The sequence below is a fragment of the Rhinoderma darwinii genome, chromosome 2 (assembly GCF_050947455.1).
Source record: "Rhinoderma darwinii isolate aRhiDar2 chromosome 2, aRhiDar2.hap1, whole genome shotgun sequence".
Lineage (NCBI taxonomy): Eukaryota > Metazoa > Chordata > Amphibia > Anura > Rhinodermatidae > Rhinoderma > Rhinoderma darwinii.
The window spans coordinates 332701858-332721071 of NC_134688.1; the positions used below are offsets into that span (position 1 = coordinate 332701858).

Consider the following 19214-nt stretch of genomic DNA (forward strand, 5'->3'; position numbering starts at 1 on the left):
GTATGATGCTGATTGGTCGCTGATTGGTCAGCGTCATACACTCCTCTGTACAACGCCCAATTTTAGAACATTTAAAAATAAAATAAACACTGTATATAAATCTTATTAATGAAACTAAAATTAAATTCAGGAGACATAACCTTTAAGTCCATGTATCTAGTGTTGCATTTCATGTATGGTTCTAGTTAACTTGATGACAAAACTCTTTATCAAAGCTCTTAGCCTCTAGTGTTTAGTTTCAACTGCTTATCTGTGATTTTAGATGTACTATTTACATTATGCAATATGCATAGAAATACTTGCAGACTATAGTCTGGAGTTTATTGTCCTCATTTGAAACCTAATTTTGTATTGTATGGCGTGATCAGTAGATATTCATATCTGCGGTGCTGTATGTGAATTCTTCCACAGCCCATACGCTGTATATGATCAGTACTTGCTGGATATGTGCTCTCTGTCTTCTTTTTTTATATGCATTCTAGTTTTTCTGTTTGGATTATACTTTGTACCCACTATTGTATTGTACTACTAAGGCTTTGTTCACATCTGCGTCAGGCTTTCGTGAATGGCTCCCGTCGGAGCTTTCCATCAGGGGAACCCATGAACGGAATCCAAACTGAAACAAACGTAAACCATACGTTTCCGTTTGCATCACCATTGATTTCAATGGTGACGGATCCGGTGCAAATGGTTTCCGTTTGTCACCACTATGTAAGGGTTCCGTGGTTTTGACGGAATGAATAGCACAGTCGACTACGGTATTGATTCCGTCAAAAAGATGGGACCTTTACAAAACGGTGGCAAACCGCAACCATTTGCACCGGATCTGTCACCATTGAAATCAATGGTGATGCAAACGGTTTGGATTTTGTGATCGGCGCTGTAATGTAGATAACAACAGTGGTTTTTATTTTGAAAAACGATAATTTTTGAGCAAGTTAGGAGCAATTTTAGATTTATGCTAATTAGTTTCTTAATGACCAACTGGGCGTGTTTTTACTTTTTACCAACTGGGCGTTGTACAGAGGAGTGTATGACGCTAACCAATCAGTGACCAATCAGCGTCCTACACTTCTCTTTGTTCCAGCCCAGCTTCTTTCACTGCACAATCACACTGTAACAATGGGCTGGAACAATGAGAAGTGTATGACGCTGATTGGTCAGCGTCATACACTCCTCTGTACAACGCCCAGTTGGTAAAAAGTAAAAACACGCCCAGACGGGTTCAGTGATAGCTGGTCCCGCGTGTCTCTGACATGTTTATAACTTAGAAGTGATAGATTACAGGTGGATCCTGCGTGTCAGAGACATGCAGGACCCACTGACACTGAACCCTTCAGGTCCGTGGGACTGACAGATTCAGGTAAAAACGAAAGACACAGCTGCCGTGTATAGAGAATACAGAGCAGCTGTATCGCAAAAAGTAAACCACATTTTTAATAAAGGCTAATTATAAAGTTACACCAAACACTCTGACTGACCTGTTTATATATATATATATATATATATATATATATATATATACATATATATATACATTTATTTTTATATGCCCCTCAAAAGTGTACATAGCCTTAAATGAGCTCTATAGTACTGCTAGTAGCGCATCACTTCCTGGTGACTTTAGTAATCTGTGACATTTCTCTGTCAATTAACTCCCATTAATTTCAGCTGCCATAAAGCATCCACATTCTGCTGCACTATCTATACAATAAAGGAAGTCTGTCCTTCCAATACGGCCACCTGCAGGGACATTTTTAGAACATTTAAAAAGAAAATAAACACAGTATATAAATCTTATTAATGAAACTAAAATTAAATTCAGGAGACATAACCTTTAAGTCCATGTATCTAGTGTTGCATTTCATGTATGGTTCTAGTTAACTTGATGACAAAACTCTTTATCAAAGCTCTTAGCCTCTAGTGTTTAGTTTCAACTGCTTATCTGTGATTTTAGATGTACTATTTACATTATGCAATATGCATAGAAATACTTGCAGACTATAGTCTGGAGTTTATTGTCCTCATTTGAAACCTAATTTTGTATTGTATGGCGTGATCAGTAGATATTCATATCTGCGGTGCTGTATGTGAATTCTTCCACAGCCCATACGCTGTATATGATCAGTACTTGCTGGATATGTGCTCTCTGTCTTCTTTTTTTTTATACGCATTCTAGTTTTTCTGTTTGGATTATACTTTGTACCCACTATTGTATTGTACTACTAAGGCTTTGTTCACATCTGCGTCAGGCTTTCGTTAATGACATCCGTCTGAGCTTTCCGTCAGGGGAACCCATGAACGGAATCCAAACTGAAACAAACGTAAACCATAGGTTTCCATTTGCATCACCATTAATTTCAATGGTGACGGCTCCGGTGCACATGGTTTCCGTTTGTCACCGCTGTGTAAGGGTTCCGTGGTTTTGACGGAATGAATAGCACAGTCGACTACGGTATTGATTCCGTCAAAAAAAGGAAAAACGGTGACAAACCGCAACCATTTGCACCGGATCCTTCACCATTGAAATCAATGGTGATGCAAACGGAAACCTATGGTTTTTGTTTTTTCAGTTTGGATTCTGTTCATGGGTTCCCCTGAAGGAAAGGCCCGACGGAATCCATGGACGAAGTCCTGACGCAGATGTGAACAAAGCCTGATGCAAAGAGTTGAATGTTTTCAGCATTTTTGGGCAAAAATACATAGCTTCCTGACAATTACAATGATTATTACATGAAATAAATAAAATAAATATTAATGCAAATGTTAACCCTTCCACTATTAATCCTACGGAACATGTTAATAATAAAATATATTTCAACGAACAAGCAATATTCTTTGCTTTAGTCTTTAGCTACTTTTTGCATTATAATCTGTCTTCTTATATTTTTATAGTGCAGTTTTGGGGAAGGTAAAGCCCTCAACTCCCGTCATCAAAGAGATTCTCAAGTCCATATACCGCATTAGGGTTGCCCCCCTTTATTAGACAAAGGGCCACTGCATAAAATGGCCGTCAATTTGGAATGCTTGGCACAACTATAAATTAAATAGATACCCATTCATTTTCATAGTACCCAGGTAATACCACATTTCCCCTACAGCATTGTGATAATAGGTGATAATAGCTTTTCCTCTCAATAACAGCTGACCGTCAGGAGGAGTTGCATGAGTAAAGTTGTTTTCCCTGATGGGACAGTCCCTTCAAGCTTTAGACTGCCATTTATGGCAGTCTATAGTCTACAGTCGGGCTGACAGGATTTCTGCACTTAAATTCTCTGAAGCTGCCCTACTCTCTATTCTGATAACAAGTGTTACAAAACTGCATGTAAATGCATGCAATTTGTGCTAGTTTTACCCCAATTGTGGTCATGGTAGAACAGAGTAAAAAAATGCATGCATTTACTTTTGGTTTTGCGGCAGTTGTTTTTGGTGCAATAATGATGCGACTCTCTGTAGCACCATTATCGACCCATATAAATATTTCCTTATAACAGTTATATAGGAAAAATACTCCAACGGCACTACAAAAGTGGAAGGAAAAAATTAGTAGGTTTGAGATAGCAGAATGAAATAAAAGACCCATAATACATAACAGACGTACAAAGAGTCGCTGATGAGGTCACAGCTCATTCACACAGCAGAGCCGTGTGAATGTGGAGCATGTATTAAAGGGAATGTGACGCTAGAAATTATTATATATTTCTTTCAGTTAAACAATTAGTATTTAAGTGATTACACATTGTTTTAATTTTTTTAATTTTTTCACAAGTCAGGAAATATTATAAATTAGATTCTAATTTATAAAATTTCCATGTGCTGGCCACTAGAGGGAGCAGTTCCCAGAAATGCAGCATGGTCACTGTGGTAAAGCAACCTCATTGATTTATGCTGCAAATTTGGGGTGGACACACTCTCCTCTAGTGTCCTCACACAATTCCCCCTCCCGTTTTCTGGCTAGTGCCAGGAGAAGGAGGGGCTTGAATGTCTTCAAACCTCCTTCACCGTGTGCCACCATTTTCTGAGCGACTGCACAGTGCTAGGAGGATTAGATACAGGGCTCAGCAGACAGTATTACATGAACATACACGAACATAATACACACATCATACACGACCATAATACACACATCATACACAAACATAAATGACCTGCTCCTGCCGCCGCCTCCGCTGGCTACACTCCTCTTCCTTGCGCCTTCGCTTCGTTGAACATATGGCCGGAAAACGCGGCCGGAAGTCGTCATCTTACTGTCCGGCAGCGGCTTCCAGTCCACATGAAAATGGCGCTGGATTTTGCTCTACGAAAGAGCTTCGTTTTGATCCATGTGGGAGTGGCGCATGAACCGTTTTCACACAGACGGCGCACGCTTCTGAGAATGGAACGGCTCCCGTTCGCATTCTCTATGGGGTTGTATGTGCAGTATAGCATCTCTGTATCTGTCGTTAATCGACACATACAAAGATGAAAAAAAAATGGCAGCCCCCATAGAGAAGTAAAAGTAAGAACACAGTAATAAGTAGAACATGAGAACACAAATAAATAAAATTTATGTTAATATCATATTAAAAGCAATATAATAATAATAATACTAAAAAAAAAAAAATCATGACACCTTCCCTTTAAGGCACACAGGGACCCTAGGAATCTAGCTTTAGGAACTCCATATGCCACCACCCAGTGCAAAGATATTCTCCCTCAGAAACATTTATTCTGCCTCTTATTAGCCATATCGATCTCATACTGGCCAAACACATATATAGAGGACTTATATGTAGCTCACTGTCACTCTTCACGAACACTAGCCCCTGAACTGATTGTTAAGTATTAACTGTGAAGCACATTAGGATTGTGTTAGGTCAGGGCTTAGGCTAAAAGTTAATCAGAGCTTTAAGCTAAAGACGTAAATTCCTGGAATCCTGAGCGGATAGAAATATTGAAAACATTATAAACATGATAGACAAGGATAACTAATCACATTTTTCATGAACATTTCACCAGACTCTGTTGTTTCATACCTGCTATGTTTACAAGGTAAAATGTGCAGATGAGATGGGGACCCTAATCAATTAAAGAGGCTCTGTCACCAGATTCTCAAATCCCTATCTCATCTTGCATGTGATCGGCGCTGCAATGTAGATAACAGTAACGTTTTTTAAAAAAAAAAGACATTCATTTTTGGCCAAGTTATGAGCTATTTTATATATATGCAAATGAGCTTTGAAATGGACAACTGGGCGTTTTTATTTCGTTATGTCCAACTGGGCGTGTATTGTGTTTTTTACTCGGCGTGTTTATGTGTATGACGCTGGCCAATCAGTGACCAGTCAGCATCATACACTCATCTCCATTGATTTACAAGCAGCACAGCGTTCTTACTAGAACGATGTGCAGCCACATACACAAGTGTCCTGATAATGAATACACATGAAATCCAGCCTGGACGTCATGTGTACTCAGAATCCTGACACTTCTGAATCTTTTCTGTGAGATTTCCAGCAAGCCACGCGTAATCTCTTGCTGGAAATCTCAGAGAAAAGAGTCAGAAGTGTCAGGATTCTCAATACACATGACGTCCAGGCTGGATGGTCATGTGTATTCATTATCAGGACACTTGATTAACGTTAATCTAGTGTCCTGATAATGAATACACATGACCATCCAGCCTGGACGTCATGTGTATTCAGAATCCTGACACTTCTGACTCGCAAGAGAAACAAAATCTCGTTTAGCTCCGTAACCTCGCGAGATTTCGTTTCTCTTGCTGCAATCTCAGAGAAAAGATTCAGAAGTGTCAGTATTCTGAGTACACATGACGTCCAGGCTGGATTTCATGTGTATTCATTATCAGGACACTTGTGTATCTGGCTGCACATCGTTCTTGTAAGAACACTGTGCTGCTTGTAAATGAATGGAGAGGAGTGTATGATGCTGACTGGTCACTGGTTGGTCAGCATGATACACATAAACACGCCCAGTTAAAAACACAATACACGCCCAGTTGGACATAACGAAATAAAAACGCCCAGTTGTCCATTTCAAAGCTCATTTGCATATATATATAAAATAGCTCATAACTTGGCCAAAAATGAACGTTTTAAAAAAAACAAAAACTTTACTGTTATCTACATTGCAGCGCCGATCACATGCAATAGGAGATAGGGATTTGAGAATCTGGTGACAGAGTCACTTTAAAGGGTTTTTCCGAGAAATAAGTCTTCAATGGGTCTTCTTATATACTTACCTAATAATTTATTCTACTTTTCTCCTCCTCTGGTATTCTTGCTCTCATGCTAATTGTTGTTTGGAAAGCTGCGTGATGACGTGCTATCCACTGTGACGGCAGTTGCAGAAAATTCTTGTCGCAAACTGTAATTGGTCACCGCAGTCATGTTATATGTTTATTGGTGGAACTAGGGAGTGTTGGGCCTCGTGCTCACCCTTCCAGATCAGGCCCCCCAGATCAGGCATTAAAAAAAAGTAAAAAAAAAAAAAGGTTTTACTCACTTGTCCTGTTTTCTTTTGTCCGCAGTGGGCCCCTGGATCATCTCAGACTGTCACATCAGGCCATCTGTGCTGTGTCACATATAATGTTCTGATGCTGCCCGCCGTCAGAACCTTGTTTGCGCTGCAGTACAGATGGCATGTTGAGGCAGCTTTAGGGGATCCAGGATGGGCCACCTTTCCTTTAGGGACAGGTCGCGGTTGTCGCCTGTGGGAAGTATTACCGCTGCATCTATTCATTCACACAGAACTAAGAAATAAAAGCAGTAGCTTCCTGAGAGAGAACGATAAGAAAAACATGGCTGCGGGACTCAGAAATTGAAAGATTACTATTTCTGAAAGTATTCTGTTCCAGCTTGGGTGTCCCAAAATTTGTGTGACCTTGATCGCAACACTTGTCTGGTGTTTACATTATTGAGAAAGAGCTGACAACTACAGGTCAATGAGTAGAGATTTTGACAGCAGGCATAGAATATCCCTCTGATGAACAGTAGACAGTAATTTTTGACCAATAAACTAATAAAGAGTCTAACACATTTGCCACTTATTTTGAAATACAATAGTGCAAATACGAAATGCTGAAACCATTCTAGAATATCAGATATGAGATATCAGTATGGATTTAACAATGTATTTCTTGAATAAGGTACAGACGACACATAGGTTTTATAGAAATATTAATGTGTATATGTAAAGGATCTGCCAGGCACAGCTTCGGGGTTAACTCCCTTAATTAATCAGTCAGCACCTGAATCTACATCCCTGAGACTGACTCCAGCTTCCACCACTCAGGCTGGCAGGCTTAGGAGTGGGAGAGCCTATCGCAACCTGGCCAGACTCAGCTAGCTCCCGCCCTCGGTCTATTTAAGCCTGCCTTTCCTGTTCCTCCAGTGCTTGTGATTCTTTTTCGTGTGGTTTCCTGGCCCAGCTACAGCTCCTTCTATTTTGTTCCTGCTCCATACAGACCCTGGCTTACTGACTACTCTTCTGCTCTTCGTTTGGTACCTCGCACACTCCTGGCTTGACTCGGCTCGTTCACCACTCTGGTTGCTCACGGTGTTGCCGTGGGCAACTGCCCCTTTCCCTTGCTTGTATTCCCTTGTATGTTCGTCGTGTTTGTCGTGCACTTACTGAGTGCAGGGACCGCCGCCCAGTTGTACCCCGTCGCCTAGGGCGGGTCGTTGCAAGTAGGCAGCGACAGAGTGGCGGGTAGATTAGGGCTCACTTGTCCGTTTCCCTACCCCCCGGTCATTACAGTATAGTGACTTGGATCCCCATACAGTTCCTATCATTACATTATATTCCGAGAATACAGGACAGGAAGTGTTTCTTTAACCCTAAGCACTAATAACAGTAATAAAAAGTAAATTATAGAGAAAAAGCTTTGGGTGAGATTTACTATGCTAAATGTGCCAGAATTCTGTCTCAGTTTGCGTCAAACTGTCATACATACATTGCGCCAGATTTATTATGTGTGACACTTTTTGCGCCTCAATTGATAGTTTTAGAAGGGTCTTTAAAAGGGCGTGGCTTAGAAAAATAGGATTGGCTTAAAATGTCTCAAATTGCACACAAAATGTTGGTCTAGAATAAGCCAACTAAGAAGTGGTGTAAGGAGAAGAAAAGTGTGTAACATGTCTAGCCAAGCTTATCATACATGGCGCATCAATGATACATTTGGCGCTTCTTCTGTATGGCTGGACTAATTTTAAGCTGTATAAGGGTCCTCTGACACGGACCGACGTGTCCGTGTAAACGAGCGCTACTCAACAGGACAGCTCGTTGATTGGTGCACATTTGCTCCTTTCACAAGGAGCTATGTATGGGGATGAGCGCTTGTTACTACGATCGCTCGTCCCCATACATTTCTATCATGTCGGCAGCACATCTCCCTGTTTACACAGGGAGATGTGCTTCCGACAACGATAATATTTTAGGCTGCATATACTATACAACTAGCCGATGAACGAATGTTTGCTCATTCTTTAGCTGATCGTTGCCCTGTTACACAGGGCAATGATCAGGAACGAGCATTCTGTGAACGGTCGTCTGCCCAATAATTGGCCCATGTAAAAGGCAATATTAATAAATCTGGCCCTTTGTTTTCCCATATTTGATCTGCTCCTAAGGGTCTTATATATCCTAAATAGAGACGTCATAGTTAGTATAAAACTGCCTATGAAATATATGAGGCAATATTAGGAATTGCCAAGGATTAGATTAGGTCGACTATTTTTTCCAGCAAGCACTTGTCAACGGGCTGTATATAGTATTGCAGCTCAGCCCTAATGAAAGCGGCTGAACTTGTAGGGAGAATTACTGCTCTCGGTGATGCAATAGAAGAGACACAACTTCTTTTGTTCAACTTCTTTACTGTAATGAACAGGTAACAGGAAATTCTCTTCTTTGGAGCAGAGGTTGGGGAATTCAAATCCACTGGAAATCCCCTGGAGAGAGGTCTTGGCTGAACCCATGTTGCCAATCTTTGCAGCGAACACGCCGCTGTCAGTCACGGTGGGAGCTACCCACTACTGTCAGCCTACCCTTGGCTAAGAGTCACACTCTCGGCCCGGTGGTCGCGTCGTGGGAATCAGTGAACTACCCGTACCTGCTGGCACAGCCACGAGGTCCTTGTGGAGCTATCCGCTACCTTTCGTGACAAAACCTCTCTCTCCTCAGTCGGCGGCCCGAACGTCAGATACATGTAGGACGCAACTGAACAGGTGAGGTTGATACTAACGTTTGCACAAAGTCCGGTTAATAGTCCAATAAAGTCCCGTCAACCTGACCGTTCCTTCTGTCCGCTCCTGATCCAACAATATTCGCCAATAACAGTTCAAAGCAATTCCTACAGGCTCTGATTACAGAAGTTATACACTCTGGGGTAAACGCAGGGACACCGGCATGGGTAATGAGGTAGCGAGACTGCTCTTGGGCCTAGCTCAGGCTAAGTCGTCTGTTAATTTCAGGATTAGACTTCTATGCGCACTGTGACCAGGATGAACGAGGGACGTCACTTCTTTTGGAGGGTCACTGGCTGTAATATGGGTACTGGTACTGTCTCTGGGGAGGGACCTAGGGTCCTTGTCAGGGAGTTTACGGTCTATGACCGGTACCTGTGGTGGATGCTGATGGCACCCTCCGCTTCCGTTCCGGTCAGTCCTCAGCGGCTGCAATGACCTCTGCTTTTGGACTTGCTGCAGGGAGGCACGCTCCTCTTCATACGGTCCTCTGATGCTGCCACGATCCCTCATCTGATGCTGCTCTAGAAGCACGCTATCCAGCAGTCCTCTGCCCTGCTGTATCAGGCAGCCCAAGCTGCGGGCCTCCCCCTTGTCATTCGTACGGGCACTGGTCTCTCCTGGTCTCTCTCCTCTCTCTCTCGCTCCTGCACGCCGCTCTCCTCTTTTCTCCTTGCTCCTGACTTTCGCGCCTCTCTCCCTCACTTCCGCCCGCTCTCTCCGCTCCCCCGCACTTCCGGTCTCTCCCTCCTCCGTCCACGTGTCGGCATCTCCTTACTTCCTCCTCTTCTCCAATCTCGCATCGCGAGACTTCACCCTGCTTCACCGCCGGAGGGCATGCGTCGTGGCTGCCGGCAGAGCGGCCGTTGCCATGACTCCCAAGATGCTCCTCTGCTCGGGAGCCGAACTCCCAAACTACAGACCGGCCCGTGTCCCTGCGTTGCCCCCCGGCACTACAGGTAAGTACACCACTTACAAACTGCTATTTGTAGACACAGCTGATGGACAAGCAGACCCTTTTTCCTGATCCTATACAACCTATTTGAGTCCCTCAGGAGTGCAGTCTAGGGCCAGACATTTGGATAAACTCTTAACTTTTAGAATGCAGTACATTTTGGTATTAAAACATAAGATGTTCAAACTATGAGTCAAAAGTCATAAGATGGTATTACATATCCTTCTTGTTACCACTTGTTCTAGCACAGTACAAACTATTGTCAAATGACAATTATATCAGAATATTAGAACAAAGGTTATACTATTATGGATACTGCTGCAATCTATGACAAATTCAGTTTTTTCCACTGATTTCGGAACATCACCGTCATTAGAACATTGATGTATTTGCTGTTTACATGATGGAATTATAGTAAATGAGGCAGAGAAAAGGAATGCTGACTTGAAATTTGCATCATCTGTATCCCTTTATCTCGAATATTTTATTGTCTAGAATTTCATAACGCTATGAAAGTAAAAATAGCTAAATTATGGAATAAATGAAATGTAGCAGATGCCCTTGGGCCAGGCAAGTATTGTTACCTGTACCAGGCTGCAGTATCATTGGTTATATAGTTTGTCCTTGGTGTGATCAATTTATCTGCAGTTATATGCATTTCACAGCCCTGGTGGATAGATGAGTATAATGTTTTATTAAATGGGTTTTCTGGCACTAAAACATTGATGGCACTCGGCCATGTTTTCCTTCTCAATGGCTACTGCAACTTATGCAAACATGTGGAGGTTTGGCTGAATGACAATGGAAGGGGAAGAAGCAGCAAGACATATTGTACCAGGTGGGCACGGATGTGGTGACATCAGCCAACACCAGAAATGGGGGCACAATTTCATCTTTAGCCTCTTCTCTATGTCATACCTCCCAACTGTCCCGGATTCAGTCCCGCTGTCCTGGGCAGCCAGTGGTATGTTCCAGTGTCAACTGTATCTGCATCCTCAGGACACAGATACAGTTGAATCCAATGGTGAAGCTCCCTGCTTCACCATTCACTATGTAACGCCGGCCGTAAGCGTCTCGGTACAGACAGGCGCAATGTCTGTGCCGAGCCACTCATCCCATAGCACAGACCGGGGGTGCAGAGGGATCTCCTCCAGTCGTCGTGGTAGTAAGTATTTTATTATTTTTTTATTAGGCACTATTGAGGCATTATAATGTATGGTGGCAGCTGTTGGGGCATTATACTGAATGACAGCAGCTATGGGACATTCAACTGTATGGAGCAGCTATGGGGGCATTATACTGTATGGGGGAATCTATCGGGCTTCTGTGTGGGCATCATACTGTATAGGGGCATTTATGAGTTCATGGTACTGTATTAGGGCAGCTATGGGGTCGTTATATTGTGTGAGGGCAGCTATATGGCATTATACTGTGTGGGAGGCACTATGGGGTATTATGTGGCATTATACTGTGTGGAAGGCACTATGGGGGCATTATACTTTGTGGGGGGCACTATGGGGCATTATACTGTGTTGGAGGCAGCTATGGGGTCATTGTCCTCCTGTGCAATACGCTAGCATGAATTGAATAAGTGATATTTTGACTGGAAATGTTTGTGAGTTGCAGAATTGAGTTGGAGCTGTACATCTTTATATAAAAAGCTAAGAAAATGCCTGTTTTATTCATTGACTAGGTATCATTTTACACCTAAGCAGAGTAGTGGTCCACATTCTCTGCCCCTTTTACACATTTAACACTGCTCTTCTTTGTGTTATGTAAATGTCTGAGTAGAAATGAACCCTGGAGGAAGCTCTAATAACCACCGTGCCTGATTTATACAAGTCCAGTTGCAGACAGAGGCATCTCAGTCATGAACACAGTGAAATCCCGTATTTTGATACATAAGTAAAAGTACAACATATCTAAATGGGACATTTTTTTGTTGTGGAAACGTGATCCTCCATAGAAGTGTTATATGTTACAAGCAGCTGTGTCTGTGGGAATTCATAGCATGCAGCTTGCCGCCATTGCACAGACCATAGCAATCCTTATACAGACTGACTTGTTACCCAGTAACCTTTCACCTAGTTCCTGGCATGGATGCAGACAAAAGCCACTACAAAGGTCTGTTTGTGGTCCTTGGTAAATTTCACTTCATTACCCTAAATAACTGTCACCCTGTTACGTAAGACCCCTATTGAGACTATTTATATAGCCTATTCCGGTAAGGTGACATGTTCCACATGTTTCTCCTAGGACTTTATAGTTCCGTAATTAAAGAAAATGCCCACATAGAACTGATTTCATACTGGTTTACTACAAATTCTTTATTTTTTTTATACACACACACACACACACACATACATATATATATATATATATATATATATATATATATATATATATATATATATATATAAAAATGTCAGGTCAATGGATACGTTCAGTGTATGGGCCAAGAGATTTTTCAGTGCATATGCTGAACATAAGTTCTGAACTACATTTTTTTCCGTATCTCATAATAATCCTGAATTACAGCCTATTTTTCAGTCCAGGGTTGTAATTCTCATTTCTGCTGGTTATCACTGTCAACAGACAACAGATCCCTAAAGTTAGCCAAACGCTCAGCTGGGCATGCATGTTTATTTCAGTGGGCAGAGGGCAATAAGCCTCTGCCAAGCCCCTCTCCCATGTCTCCCATGGAAACAAAGGATTCAGAATTGTGAAAGCAGCTTCGGATTATAATAGAGGCTGTAAAACAGCCTTAACACACTGTCACGATGGGTGTGTGGACCCACTAGGCCGTACCGCTGTAGCGGGATAGCAGCTGGCCAAACAGGATACCAAGGCAAAGTCAATAGTTCGAATAAGGGTACCTGTGGCAATGCAGACAGTAGCGATGGCAGGCTCGGATGGGACCTTGGCAGCAGGCAGACATCAGGTGCGGTAAAATACAGCAGGCGTAGTATACGATACAACACGACTCCAACACTCTACGGCACAGGAACAAGGTAGCACGGGATACAGGATACATGTACCAGCAACGTGAACACTGGGAACTGGAAAAGACTAAGGGACCATTTGCAAAGACTAACACGGGTAAACACAACGCTCAGGCAATGAAGGAAGGGGCTGGGCCCTTCTTATAGTCCAGGGTGATCATGGGAGCAATCAGTCAATCTAAAACATGTGTGTGCTCTGGCCCATTAAGGCCGGGAATGAGCTCGAGCACGCACCCTAGTGGTCACTGCAGGATAGGACAGCCACATGTGCTAGCATCTCTGGGTGAGGAAGACATCTGCAGGATGATAGGAGTCTGCGCTCTGCGACCGTGGACGTTATACACTCACAATAGCTGTCGTCCGAATGCTCGTTCATCCGACAGCTATTATGCCTGATTTGGCTTGGCTGCGCGTTTATGGGTTTTCAATGGGAAGAGAGGAAAAACTGCTGCCACACACCTCTGGTAGCGGTTTATCTCCCGCAGGAACAAAGGATCAGGCATGTTGAAATCGAATTTAGCGGACTTTCCTCCAATATGTTTGGGCACCCTTGCTCAGGATCAGTACAGGGTAAATAATACAATGTACAGTATTTAGAAAATTGCTTAAAGTTTAAAGCAGAATAATTATTTATTTAAACTGGAAAATATTATACATAATATAATATGATATCATATAATATATGAACTCGTTATCTTTTCAATGAATCATCAAGTAAAGTTCTTTATGCTACTTACACATTGTTTATATTGTTTTATATATCACTAGTTCATTTGTAAGTGATGCCAAAGGTATTGCCCTGTATAAAGTTGACTGTATCTTTGCCCTGAACCCAGTAGTCTCACTTAGCGATGTGCAGCGCACATGATTATCATGAATGAATAAGTCAGGATGGCTGCTGGGTAAATAAATACTGAATGGTGTTAGAAGCTGGCTTGGATTAGACACTAAAATGTGTATTTGTGGTAGAGTTGGCATAGTTTATGTGTAAACAGGAGTTGTTTTACGACAAAGACTAATATAAAATATTATGCATGCCATCACGATCACGATCACATCCTTCTGTGGGAAAGCAGAAGCATACCATAGCTTTAATAGGTTATCATTGAGATGTATATAAATGTGTTTTCCATTAGTAAGCAAGTTCACATTATTACTTGCTGATACTAATAACTGGGGCAGGGCCATGGTACCGTAATGTATCATTATTTTTGGAAATGGGAGAACAGAAAGCTGAAAGTGAGCGCAGCACCGTAGTTGATGTATGTTGGTAGTGACTTATCAAAATGTGGATTCTCGATTAAACCGTAGTAAAGTAGAGTGAGCTGGGTGGAGTTAGCCTTAAACCTTGAAGTAGGAGTGAAAATGAGCACTATGTAGAAACCAATACTATTCAGAGGCCTAGATTATGGGTATATCTGGAAATGACAATATTATGGTTGTTCTGTGGAAATTTTTGGAATAACTGTAAGTTTCTTCTTTCAGGCCCAGTTGAAATGTTGTCGTTGTGATTCTCAAGAACCGTTTACAGCAGTGAGTCATCGGATCATTAATGTGGTCTCCTCAATTGGTCATCTTCGTTGGTGGCAATCTGAGAATGGTATGTTCTAATGAGTCACTATATCATTGTACCAATGATATAAACTGGATAATTGGGGGAGATTTTTTTTTCATATGATGCCAACGTTAGGACAATTATTCGTCAACCAAACTTTTAATTTAATTTTTTTATTCTGAAAATAAATAAAAAAAATTAGAAGCCTTATTTTCAATCTTCTGTTTTAATGTTCCTTACATAATCAGAATGCTCACGACATCGCAGAATATTTTATTAGAAAAACATTTTGATCTTGACTCAGTGATCTTGTCACTAGTAGTGAGATATTATACACATATATAACACTGCTCTTATTAGAGATGTAATGTAAGACATGGAGATTTATGTTAAATGGGTTGTCCCATAAAGACAACCCCTGTCAATGTCCCCAATTAGGGCATATAAATGTCATAGAGGAGGGTTCTTCTTCTCATGACCCTCTCAATGAGCCATAGCAAAGAGCCACTAAACAAGAGCGGTTCCCATTCCGATAGACTTGGCATGACCATACATTACATGGTAGTCCATTCATCTTAAAGGGCGCCATGTAATACCACAATTATGTGACCGGACAAAACTTACCACGGCAATGTAAGCCGATTCCTGGGCGGCTTTTTGTAGAGATAATTAGAAAAATGATTAATAAAAAGCCAGACGCATACTAGTTTTATGTAACTCAGTAATCCCCATAGTCTGTCACTCATAGTAATTTAATAAGTGTGATGTACTTTATTCTTTACACAGAGGTTGATGCTGTTTCCCTGCAATTTGACTTGAACAGGAAGTTTCAGCTCAATGATGTCACTTTGGATTTCAGGGTATGTTCCATATTAGATATGGCAAATATGTGATGACAGGCAGAAGCCGGTGTGGCTGTCTCCTTTATCTTTGCCATAGCCTCAAGAGATTGCTGCAAATATTCAACAGTATATATATGTTAATCGCATATAGAAAGAAGTGTCCTGTGCATGCTAAGAGAGTTAATGTGGTTAATTGTTTGATAGATGACTGCTAAGAGTTACCAACAAAATGTAGTATTTCCTCTGTTCATTTTCTCTCTCGGTTGTTGCTTGCTTTTCTCTGAGTCTCCTCCTTTCGTTTGCTCCTTACAGAGCCCCCGGCCAGCTGGCATGCTGATCGAGCGATCCTCTGACTTTGGGAAGACTTGGCAGGTGTATCAGTATTTAGCCTTTGACTGTGCTGCCTCTTTTCCACACATAAGACAAGGTCGACCCCAAAACCTTGAGGATGTACGGTGTCAAGAACTCCAAGGGAACCCAACACATGGGGGCAAGGTAAACTAAAGGCAGCATCTGTTTACTTGCGGTGAATATCTTGTGATATTATTATGAGACACCTCTGATAAAAAATGCGTAGTAAAAAAGACGGAAAACATTTTATAAAAATGAAACCTGTGCCATTAAATATTTATGTAATACTCCAATTCCTATTTCATTATACGATCTGTCACAATGCAATGTAATAAGCAGAATAAACATTGGCTTATGGTATATATAGTGAGATCTTTAGTGGATGAACAAATGTCCTTCAATGTCTTACTATGACCATGAACTCTGACTCAAATAAATTAGTGGTGACAATATGGTAATATTTTCAGTAAATCATTTGGAAGCTTTGAAGGCTATTGAAAGTGAGTTATTTTTTTTTTTTTTCAATAAAAATGTCAGTGTGTTTTGTGCAACTTTCAAACTAGTTTTTATTAAAAATTATTTTTACTTTTTGAGATACAGCTGCTTTGTATCCTGTATACAGAGCATCTGTATAGTTTGCTGAATCCTTAATATGCCCAAATTGTCGAGTCATCCCTAGGCAACGCTGATACTTCTTGCTTTGAACACAGCTCATATTCTACTGTGGTTGTTCTTCAATGATGACCTGACGAGTTCTATAAATTGTAGATACTAAAAATATTGAAGCATACGCATATGTTCATTTTCTGAATTTCTTTTACAGATACGATTTAGCCCAATGGCAATGGTCTTCTCAGTTCCTGTATCTAAAAGTGAACAAATCCACGGTAAGAATACAAACCACTTACTGTTAGGGTATGTGCACATGTGAACTGTCTTTTACGTCTGAAAAGACAGACTGTTTTCAGGAGAAAACAGCTGCCTCGTTTCAGACGTAAAAGCTCCTCCTCGCATTATGCGAGGCGTCTGTGACGCTTGTAAATCTTGAGCTGCTCTTCATTGACTTCAATGAAGAACGGCTCAAATTACGTTGCAAAGAAGTGCCCTGCACTTCTTTGCCGAGGCAGTCAATTTACGCGTCGTCGTTTGACAGCTGTCAAACGACGACGCGTAAATTACAGGTCGTCTGCACAGTATGTCGGCAAACCCATTCAAATGAATGGGCAGATGTTTGCCGACGTATTCTAGCCCTATTTTCAGACGTAAAACGAGGCATAATACGCCTCGCTTACGTCTGAAAATAGTGGTTGTAAGATCAATTCAGACTATAGGTTGCGATTTAGAATAAAGTTCAATGATGTAGTCATAGAAAGATCCAATTTTAACCATTCCCCTGTGTCTGGAAATCCTGCTCAAGTTACAATAGCATATAATAGTAAAATATCTCAATATAGAAATAAATACATTGCTTTAAAATCTGCATACAGTACATGATGTCATCAAATATGGTGACACTACTAGCCCTTGCCAGTTAAGCTATTGCCATATGGATCAGTATTGAGATAAGCTTTTGACAGTGAAGATCCTCTCACCCAATCCTGGGCTGTGTAAACGAGTGCCGACCAACAAGACAGCTCGTTGATTTGTTCTTATTTGATCCTTTCACAAGGAACTATGTATGGGGATGAGCGCTTGTCACTCCGATCCGATCGCTCTTCCCCATACATTATAATGTCGGCAGCACGTCTCCCTATTTACACAGGGAGATATGCTGCCGACAATGATAATATTTTACCTTTTTAAAACGATACGATCAGCAGGTGAACAAGCGTTTGCTCATTCATCTGCTGATCGCTGCCCTGTGTACACAGGGCAATTATCAGGAACGAGCGTTTATATGAACGATTGTTTGCCTGATAATTGGCCCGTGTAAAGGGCCTTTAGAGAATGGGTTCATTTATCACCAAAATCCATGATTTAATCCTCCTAAGGCTTCCAGTTTACTTGATCACTGTCTGCAATTTACATCCCATTCAGAACAATGATTATTCGATCCAGTGTTTTTGATGTGTTTTACCAGCCTGAGGAATAAGTCGGTACAATTTCGAAACCAGTCGCTGTATTGCCTGTATTGGAATAAAACGCATGTCATCCTTTACTACGGTGGCTCAAGCATTTTGTTCCTGAGTTTCTCTTTTCCATCTCCATCTGCGGTAATCGCAATTATTGGCCTCAATCGACAGCGCTGATCCACAGAAAAATCCGTATTTTTTCCTTTCTGCTTGCTATTTAATTCAGGGCGGACACAGACATCTGACGGCCCCTGTGCAAAAAGAGTATATGGGCCCCTTGCTTTCCAGTATTTTATAATAAATCATCCCTTATGTCTCTCTTATAATCCATCAGTAATTGTTAGCCAGAAAATTTATACGGGTTGCACCAATGGTATGTCCGCCTCTGATTTAATCGTATCTATTTTTGCAGAGCTTGGACAGTTCACCAACCTGAGAATCAATTTCTCTCAACTCACACACCTGCCCCCCCAGAGATATCGAACGCCCAGCGCGTTCTATGCAGTGGATGAGATGCGTGTGCATGGCAGCTGCTTCTGTTATGGTCATGCAGACCGCTGCCTACCAGACAATGAGCTAGAAAGAGATCCATTCGGTGACATCCAGGTAAATATAAGAAGTATATTATGTAAATGTAAATACACTGAAGTTCTCTTTAAAACATGTGCCAGATTGTCAACTATTCTGAATTACTGGATGGTGATAGAAAAATATATTACATTTCTTTATAAGGGTAGACACCCTAGAGGATTATAGCCAACAATAAAATGCTAATAGAAAAGATTCCTTTATCATTTTTTTTTTAAGGTTTATTATTGTATTATAGAAAAATATACAATATTCTAATGTGCTTTGTGTATCAATTCCTATCAATTTTCAAGATCTATTCTTGCAGTCATTCAATGGAACCTTCTGGATATATTTACAGCAGAGAGCCGTGACAAATAGTGTGTAAATATATGCTGTTTCACAGCGGATTTACTTTTTTGCAAAAACCTTATGTATTTACATGTGGTTTGGCAGAAATGGTGCACCTCTTCGCCGCACCATAACCACATCATGTGAAGATACCTTCCTTGTTACTTCTAGAGGATGAAAATCTGTTGTGGTCTTGTGATAATTCCACAGTTGCAGGGCTTTTTACAGTACAGTTATCAGAGTTGGTAACAAGAGCTGTTTCTGTAACAAGCGGGGC

At 41.3% G+C, this 19214-nt stretch overlaps 1 protein-coding gene across 1 annotated transcript in view; it reads left to right on the plus strand.

Annotated features, from left to right (window-relative positions):
• Positions 1-19214, plus strand: part of LAMB3 (laminin subunit beta 3) — a 91566-nt gene that overhangs the window by 25494 nt on the left and 46858 nt on the right. The window contains exons 4-8 of the mRNA XM_075853677.1: positions 14685-14799; positions 15541-15614; positions 15909-16091; positions 16771-16834; positions 18432-18625. Of these exons, the coding sequence (XP_075709792.1) occupies positions 14685-14799; positions 15541-15614; positions 15909-16091; positions 16771-16834; positions 18432-18625 (630 nt within the window). The remainder of the gene's footprint in view (positions 1-14684; positions 14800-15540; positions 15615-15908; positions 16092-16770; positions 16835-18431; positions 18626-19214) is intronic.